The sequence below is a fragment of the Opisthocomus hoazin genome, chromosome 10 (genome assembly GCF_030867145.1).
Source record: "Opisthocomus hoazin isolate bOpiHoa1 chromosome 10, bOpiHoa1.hap1, whole genome shotgun sequence".
Taxonomy (NCBI): Eukaryota; Metazoa; Chordata; class Aves; order Opisthocomiformes; family Opisthocomidae; genus Opisthocomus; species Opisthocomus hoazin.
This window is the reverse complement of record NC_134423.1, coordinates 12,718,121-12,727,581: the sequence shown is the minus strand read 5'-3', so window position 1 is coordinate 12,727,581 and position 9,461 is coordinate 12,718,121. Positions and strand designations below refer to the sequence as shown.

The window sequence follows — 9,461 nt, the reverse complement described above, 5'->3', positions numbered from 1 at the left end:
AGGGCCATTAAAGATCTGAAAAAAAAGGCTTACGCTTTTCTGTTTGTCAGTGTTTTATTTTTAAAAACAGGTGAAACCACTTTTTATACATCATTGCACTTCAGCAAATACACAGAACACAAGTTCATGCACCTACAGTTACGCACGTCATGAGAACCCTGTTAGGTCTATTTCTACAATCTTTAAACCATGAGAAATTACAGTGTCAAACTAAAGAGTGTAACTAGTTGCATAGAATATCACCATGCTGTAACATTTCATCATTTAAACAAAAAAGAAAATTATAAAAGTTTGCCTGAATTGAATGTACAAGAATATGTTGAACACATCAGTGCAAAAGGATTTGAGAATTTACATGAGTTAACAAAAAAAATAATCACTTAAAAAGCAATCATATATATATATTTATAAACTGAAGTTTTGTTTGTTTCCAACTGCATTCCACCACCACGTTGAACCATTCCAGCCTTTGAAGTCTGATTACAGGACACCCGAGTCTCTCTATATAGGTTAAGCCCTTAAGATAATTTCAATTTATATTACTTCTCTAAGTACCAGAACAGTAGAATTCTCTCATCTTTCAGACATACAGTAAGGAATGAATATCAGCAGCTTAAAAATGAAACACAATTACTGTATTTTGGTTTCCCCCTCCCCCAAAATATAAATATATACTGTATATATTTTTAAGTTTTGCTGTACTTTACAAAAAGTATCACGAGATGGCAGCAGTGCGCTTTAGAGCTTTGCCAATTTTAACAGCTACAGGAAGTAAAAAATGGCGCATGCGTGAACCGGCTTACTACTTCTACTGTTTAAATAGATTCAGGAGGAGAAAAAAAAAAAAAAGAAAAGCAACATTCACAGCACATCAAGCCCAAAATAGTTTTACACCTTCTACACTGAAGCAGTATTAAAATTTATCTGGCTAGGTCATCCTGACAGGAGAGGCTAAATAAGGCATGCTTTAGACAGTCATATTGTTGCTCACTTGAAAAGGAGGAGAAAAAAACAAAAAGAAAAGAAATCAGACAGGAGTTCTAGAACCAAGAGTTCCAACCCTTAAATTTAGCAGGTCATATTGCCATCAGTCTCTCAGAAACTTAAAGCTCTAAAAAAGAAACGAGAAAAGGTGCTAGTCAATGCCTGCAGCATTTCCAAGGCCACGCGCCTGCCCTAACAGCGTGCCATCAAAGCGCTTAACGTCCGCTTCGCTCTGACATGACGATAAACGCTTCCCAACTGAGAGTCCAGATTTGAGACTGGTGGGCCGGGGGGGGGGGGGGGGGGAGGTAATTAGCAATAGCGGTGATTCATAGAGATCGACAGCTACTGGATCATTAAACTACTTGCGTACTTTATGGAAAAAAACTAATCTTTTGATAAGCCCCAGTGCTCCCTGCAGCACGGCAGGAAGGCTAGGGCCATCCCCCAAGCAGCGGGGAACGTTTTACTACGTGGAACGAGCTCTGTTTGCGCACCCCAGCCACCATGGAACAAGGAGGACTTTAGCCTGACCACTTCCGAGGTGCGTGCGCAGTCATACTTACATGATAAGCATTTTTAATTTGTGTTTCTCTGGCGTAAGTTTTTATCTTTGTGATTGTTTGTAGAATTGGTTTTCCTGGAAAAAGAAAGAAAGAAATAAAAAACCCACACCAAAGTCAATCACAAGGGTAAGAAAAAAAGCCAATGTCTTCACACATACTAATGGTTAAACAGCATCTGGTTCTCCCTCCTCCTAAAGCCAGCGCCACTTCCAGGCTGCTTCTGTGTGGCCGCCTTTTGCCCACTGCAGTTCACCTGCACCAGGCATTCTGCTTCCTCCTTTTATTCCTTCCTTTTCACAACTGGAGCTGGTTTGTTTCCCCCCACTGTGCCAACTGCTTAAGGTATTTGTGCAAAACCGTATCAAATCTGCTGCGCCAGGCATCAGGGAGACCACAGGTGCCTTCAGCACAAACACTGGTCTCTCAGCCCTTCAGCAGCGCTCGTTCTTCTAGCAAGGACCTCGCAGGTGTCGCTTTTCTTTACTCAGTGCTAATGAACAAAAACCAAGGGTCCATTACCCTTAGTAATGTCACACCCAGTATCCCACAAACCCTCAGGTTACGCTCAGCAACATTTTTTTCTCTTAAAACGCACTTACATTGGCCCAGCTGGTTCATCATCTGCAGCGAGAATTCCAATGCGACCCGGGGAGAGGCAGGGAAAGGAAAGAAGAGAGAGTCAGTCTCCGCACGGCACACCGCCTGCGCTGCACACAGCAAACCGATCTATCTACAGCACTATCTACAGCCATTCCACTTGGGAGTGCAAAGGGTCATGGAGTTATTTGTCTGGGTTCGAGTTTTAATGGCAGGTATGTTGCTTCGATGGTTTTAGTTAACACTTTGGATGCTTGTCATGAAGAACTGCAACTGTAGCGGACAGATTGTTGCAATATGGTCAGACTCATCTTGTCCCCAAGTTCCAGTGGTTCAATCTCATAAAAAAATAGATGAGAAGACAAACCAACGTTTCAGTTGTAAAATCCTGCTGGTTGTTTTCTTACATAGATGATTTTTTTTTTAATATATATATATATATATTTTTTTTTTAAGCCATTCTTCAGCTGCGGGTGGGTAGTTACTGGTACATCCGCCACAGGCTCGCCTTCCCGCAGGGACGACCCAACCTCCACACGCTCCGTTTTTCTCAGCATCTGATTAACGGACCGGGTGAGGCGGAGGTTAAAGGCGCAACACTCGATTCAAGCGCCCCAAGGCAGGCCGTGCGTAGCGGCAGGCGCCGGGCGCGTGGCCGGCACAGCACCGGGCTCACAGCGCCGGGGCAAGTCGGGGTGCTGCCACGCCTGCAGGCACAACAGACTTCAGCTACGGAAAACTGACAGCATTGTTCTGCCCGTGTCTCTTGGCAAAAACACTCTCCTTTTAAGAACTGGGGAAAAATCTGCCAATGGGTAGCGTTTTGCATTAGCTCTTTCATGACCAATTGAACATTTTTTGTTTTGCCCCCACGCTGCAGTACACAGAACAGAGATGCATTGAAACAGCAGCACAAAAATCAACCCGGCAAGTTACGTCAGTGCTCCTGCAGAAGTATTTTGGGGGGGACCAATTCCGGACCCGCTGGTTTTGGCACTCGACAGTTGCCATTCCCACCTTGTGCCAGAGGGATTTTTCACTGAAGTCTTTAAGAAACTCTCAGCAGGATTCCACAAGCGTGCTTAGTGCACATGAAGCAGTTATGGAAATTACAGTCTTAACAGTGTAGGCATCCGCATGAGCACACGCTGGGAGTAATGTCGGTCAGAGGGGACATTACTCCACCTGTACCTTCAAGGCAACGGATAGGCAAAGCCACCGCTAGCACAGACAGTGACCAGAACAAAAAAATATTTCAAAAAAATAAAGAACTAACCACAAACCAAGAGCTTTACGGCCAAAATAACAGACTAGCAACACACCAGTGTCCACATAAGTCCATTACCAGCAACAGTACACTACTGGACAAGGTACAGAGAGAACTGGGACTAGTAAGGACAACCAGACATCAATGTGCTGTTGTACAGAGACACATCAGGTACTGAAACACAGAGCACGGTGGAGTAACTCTAGAACTTCCTTCCACAAACATCTTTTGGATCCCAAAAGATCTCACAGCAGGCTGCGCTCCACACTCCACACAGACAAGCCCCTCCACTCCCCCCGCCCCAGACCAGCGCTGCGCCCGTGCCACCCTGTGTCAGAGGCTCCGTTCTCTCCGCTTTCTAACGGGCATCATCCACATCTTTGAGAGTTTGTTTGGCTGGACTTCAGAAACATCAGACTGCACCGTTAAGATACAAGCTCTCTCTCGCTATAAAATAACCATTTTTCCTTCTCTGGTAAAATATTTAGATGCCTATTTCAGATACGTGGTTTTGAGTGTTTGTTTTTTTTTTTTTTTTTTTTTTTTTTTAAAAAAAGCTTCACATTTATAAAGGCTCCCATCAGGTCTTTTCCTAACAAAGATCCGACATTCCTATTGAGAATACTTATTGCATGGTGGCTCACCACCACTCGCCCCTTTCCCATCTATAACCTAAACAAAATAAGACTAAGAAAAGCTTCTCTGTGTGTTACTACCCTGGTCAGCCATTTAGCTGCTGGAAAAGCCTCCCCAGCACAGTACAGACAAAGACCGAAACCTCAGCGAAATCAGGGGGCAACAGAACAACAGAAAAAGAAGTACAAAATTAGACTAAATAAAGATTAAAAACAGCAAACTGAAATCCAAATTAGTTGTGAAGGTGAATGAAGAAGTTTTAAGAAAAAGTGTTAACGTTATGACTTGTGCATTGTATAGACTGAAGCGGAGATTAAACAAACTCCAAAGCATGCAGATCTCTCACTTACCACCATTTTTTTAAGGGTATGATGCAATTGAAGAGGGGGGAGGGGGAAAAAAAGAAGTCATAGTAACCGACAAGTATTAATATAACCCCAAAGCTTTACGCCAGAAGACCTGCTCTACTAACCGATCGTCTCTACCAGCGTATAAAACCTATGGCCACAGAGAACATCCTCCCAGTGCGTTGCTCCATTCCATTCCGCACCCGCGGGCTCCCGAGGCGCTGCCAGGCCAGCTGCAATTTTATCATTGACCACCCTAAAGCCCTCCTTTTGCAGGAGCTGCCTTTGGAGTTTGGAGGGGACCTGCAAACTCCAAAACCCCTACCGTTTACAGAAGGTTAACACCCCTCCCACCCCCCGCCACACCTTTCCTGCAGGTCCAGCCATCATCTGCTCAGCGTGGCCCTGCAACAGCACACTTCTGATCTGGAAGTCTCCCAGGCATCGTGTAGCACGTGTGATCAATCCTTCCAGGCAAAAACATCCAGCCATTAAAATAGCAAGATGGTGACAAATAGATTTGCTTCAGCTCCTCCCCTGGCATGAACTGTCAGGGAATGTAACTCCTGCTTCAGCAGTCTGAGAAGGGGACTGTGCCTTGTGGCCCCCCTTTACTTTCAGCCTTAAATTACAAGGCATTTCAGATGTTATTCAGTTTCTTTTACCTCCTTTGGAAAGCTACAGTATTTATTTTTCATATCAAATTAATCTTACGCAGCCTCTTATGACTGGTGGAGGTTAAAAATGAAACACTAACAGGTACTTCCAGCATGAAGATTCTAATTTTTGCGTCTGACGGGACTCAACGCTTCTGCTCGTGCTTCAAAACTTGCAAAGAAATCTACACAGAGCAGCAGCTTCGGGCACGTGGCAGCCCCCAGACCTGCCCTTACAGGTCAGTAGTGAACTGGAGCTTTATTAAAATGAAACTTCTGGCCAGTTTGTTCAAATGCTCAAAAGGAAAAGCCAGCGTCTGTGGCAGCGTCGGGGTACTGTGATACAACACCCCTTCTATGGTCTGCACAGCAATCTGTGGGAACGATTACAGAGACTGCTGGGGAATTTTTTATATTTAAAAGCTAGCTTAAGATTTTGCTTTCTGGGAAGAGAAAATCTGACAGTGGCTTGAAAACTTTTGAGAAGAACATTTATAAGAACTTAGGTGTGTTTGCCCAAGTTGGAAAAAATCAAAGTTTTTAAAATAAATTTTTCAGTTCTTAACTCATAAAACATTCGTGAGGCTCCGCATCGAGCACTCGAGGCGGTCCGTGATGCCTTCTCACAAGGCAGCTGTTCGCAGGGACACCAGCGTTCCAACCTGTGCCAACCACTGAGGGCTGCAGCTGCACGCAAAGCTTCCGAGGCGGCATTTACCACCGCGACGTGCGCCGGGCTCCCAGCAGCGCTCTTCTCTTTGGCGTCATTAACAGGAATATTTGGCAGGGAGGGGGGAGGAAGAGGTGAATGGAGACGCTCGTCTTGCTCCATAAAGCAAGACAATAAAAATACAAGCAGTTGCTCTGCAATGGAATGAAGGCACAGGCGTATCGGCGACGGAGATTCTCTGGCCAAGATTATTTACACCAGACCGGAGGAATTCTGATCCTGTAACGGCAGCTAACAAAGCAGTATATAACGGCCCAGAGCAGCCAGGCTATTCGATTACCACTGTGATACAACGATGCTCGCTGCTGGGTACAGTCGATAGCTACGCAGGCTCGCAATGTGCCTGTCTGACAGTTTTCTCCCCTTGATGAATTTTAAGCATGGGAGAGAAAGGTGCGGGTAATGGGAAAAAAACAAAAATTGACTTGTTACAAGGTAAACCGTTTCAGTGAAAACATTTTGTTCTTTAAATTACTTACAGTAACAGCAGGAACAGGGAAAGTCAAGGGGAAAAAAAAAAAAAGAGTATTAGAAAGAATGTGGGGATATGGATGGAGCTTCTGCAGAGCCGGAGCAGAAAAACATTTATGGAAAGTCTTTGTATTAAGCTGAGAAATGAGCAGGAAGGAATGAAAAAGGACATGTTATAACCCAGTCGCCTCATGGCTCTGACCAAAAGATCACGAAGAATATGGATTTTAAAAGTAAAAACTGTTTACATTCCTATGGGGGAACGTAGCCAGGAAGTTTTTACTTTCTACTTACCCCAGAACACACCCTTTAAAACAGCGTCTTTGCTAATTTTAGGCTATTTAATCCAACAGAAAAAACCACTTTCTTTAGGAATCTTTGACATACTACATTGAGGTCACAATGGCTGATCGCTACATCTATCAAAAATAAGCAGCTTAAGCTATACTACAGAGGAAGAAAACACTAGTAGCTTCCTTTTACTGTCGAGGAAAGTCCAAGCAACTTGCATTCTGAGCAAAATGCATCGGCAGTCCCCTGCTGAAACCGTTTCCTGTCGTACATGCAGTGATATGCCAGCACCCCTGGGCTCGACATGCCATGTTCATGCAGCTTTCAGCACCAAAAGCCTCCGGAAGCTGCACGTTATTCACCCGCTCTTGATTTTACCAAACCTAGCCGCTCTCTGGAAAAGGTATGTGATTTTAAAAGTTTATTTATCCCGTGTAAAGCAAGTCAAAACTCTCATTTTGAAAGGATGCAGAAACTCAACTGCAACTTGCCCTCTCTTCCTCCTTTCAGCACATAATTTGTATGCGAGGGGGCTCACCCCCGCGGGCAGGTCACTGGAGGTACTCACTGCAGTGACCTGCCCCCCCAGGAGGCCAAGCACGCCCCGAATCCACAGCCACGACAGCAAGAACCTGCACCGGGCATCCGCTAAAGCCGTCCTTGCACCTCTTCTGCCATAAATACAGATTTCATGGGTGCAGAGTTCCTTTTTCTGCTACACATCAGCAGAAGGAAAAATAAACTGAATTATGTGAAGGAGGAAATATTAGCAAAGGAGCTACTGAGCAGCCCTGTTCCGTGGCATAAAAAGCAATTCAACTGAAGGCAAAAAGCAAGGTCCATGCAAGAAAATACCATAGTCAGGAAATGCCAAAGTTAAAGGAGTGTCCTCGCTCTTCCAGCACGGCAGCGCTTCTAGATGGAGGTAACACCTTTCGTAAGGCCAGCGAATAGGAAAGGGTCTTCTAACACAGAGCCCTTTATCCCCTCCAAACGCCGAAACCGAAGCGGCCTCGCCCTGCAGCTAAACAGTCAATGGAGATGAACCGCTCCCAGCGTAACTAGGTTAGCTGTCACTGCCTGTCCGCCGAGACACGAGGCAGTGGGCATGCCAGGACAGGTGGAACATGGAGATGAGAGAAAGGTAAAGGGAATTAATTCAATTGGCTTTGTTTTGGCTGGCCAGGTAGAGCTCCCAAGCGCTCTGGAAAGCATCCCAGACACCTTCCAGGACAGAGATAATGTTTCTCTCCAAACAGTCCTGTCTCCCACTAGTAACTGGGTGCTTCTGTTTAGCATCAGTTATCAGAAGTCTTTTTTGGCACTTCTTTGGGTAGACTCGCCAAAACGTACAGCCCTCGAGCCTTGCTTATTTTTATTTTAGGCTGACACAGCTCTAAGACCACTTGCTTTTCTGTGAAGTCCTTACAAATATCCCCTTGTGTGTCTGCAAACCCACTGCAAATAAAACCAGTGAAATTACAGATCTGGTTTGGCGAAGGGTTATCCATCTGAGAAAAGTCATATTGCTCTAAATCCAGTTCTTCGTCAGTCACGGGGGACCCTCGCAATATCCTGTCTCACTGCCTTAAGCTCCACCGAGCTGGGGGATTCTTTGGAGATGTGGAAGCACTAAGCAGTCCAACACATTTCTCCAAAAAAGAGAGCAGCAAGACGAGCGGTTTCTGCAAGGCAGCACCATGGTGCAGGCAGGCTAGTACAGGTGAGAAAGCTCAAAGGACTCAAATTCAGCACACCCATTACTCAATAATGGGGTCTGGAGCAATCCTGCTCGGGCTGGTTTTGTCTGAGGGGACGAAGGCAGCACACCCTGAAGGGCTGCCTGTAACTTGGGTAGGCTTAACTAAGCCAGACCTAGAAACAGTGTCACCTGGACACCACATCAGGTGAGAGCTCAGCGTGGGCACCAGCACCTCCCAGCAAGACCTGAGATAAACGCAGCTCAGCCACATTCCATCCTGCCCTCTCTTCAGCCAGGCTCTGCACAGGCTGCAGGTGTACTTCCAGACTGCTGATTTCACAGTTCCTTCAGCTCCAGAAAGGCTTTGATTTTTCTGTATAGAGGGGGAAGTTACCACGTTTCGCATCACTGTTTTCCTCCAAATATTTTTAAGAAATCCTGGAAGTGTCCTCAGTCCCCTTTGCACGAGGTCTATGCAGAAGTCCTCACCCCTGAGATCCTCTCCACAGGACAGGCATTAACCAGCACATCAGAGGATTCCCAAGGGGAAAGAAAGCCTGGCGGGACAGGGGAGATTCATCTCCCAAAGTGGGATTTACGGCACCCCACGGGCCACCCCAAAGCACTGCAGAGGGGAGAGGCTACAGGCACAAGGCTTGCACCCCAACATTTACGCTGTTTACTGGTAGCAGACACCTTAACTGCCGCAGCAGCCAGCCTGCAGCAGGATGACATGCCAAGCCGAACAGTAACGATCCACTAGGCAGCGGTCCAAAGAACGATGCAAAACAGCCATCCATCCTCAAATGTGGCTGGGGTTTTTTGGCTGCTTCTACCTGCTGCTCCAGAGCAAAGAAACATCACTGGAGGAATCTAGTGGTTCAAGAGAGCGTCGAGTTATTCTGCCATGGAAAGACGGAGAGAGGGGTGATGGTGGGGAATATGAAGGAATTGCAGTGTCTATGGAAAAATCTGGAGTGGTCCAAGGACAAAATTCATGTCCCAGCAAGAAGGGCCATCAGTGAGGTTACTCTGCTGCTAAAGCTACCAGTTTTCTCCCCCGTTAGCGATGAGGCACCAACAGCTCAATCGTTCTTGCTGCAGCAGCTTCACACGAAGATCTGGCACAACCACAACCCTCGTCCTTAACGCTTAGCACATCAAAACCGATACTAAAAAAAACAATTTGGAAAACCAGCCAATAGTTGAGAGAG

The 9,461-nt window shown here is 45.9% G+C and overlaps 1 protein-coding gene across 5 annotated transcripts in view; it reads right to left on the bottom strand.

Annotated features, from left to right (window-relative positions):
• Nucleotides 1-35: 35 nt before the first annotated feature.
• NPTN (neuroplastin) overlaps nt 36-9,461 on the bottom strand; it is a 58,922-nt gene continuing 49,496 nt past the window's right edge. Inside the window, exons 6-8 of one of the 5 annotated variants that reach the window (XM_075431453.1) lie at nt 2,150-2,171; nt 1,551-1,624; nt 36-990 (exon numbers count right to left, since the gene is read on the bottom strand). In XM_075431453.1, the coding sequence (XP_075287568.1) occupies nt 1,564-1,624; nt 2,150-2,171 (83 nt within the window). In that variant the 3' untranslated portion in view covers nt 36-990; nt 1,551-1,563. The other 4 variants (XM_075431452.1, XM_075431454.1, XR_012765124.1 and 1 more) reach the window with 4 other exon arrangements.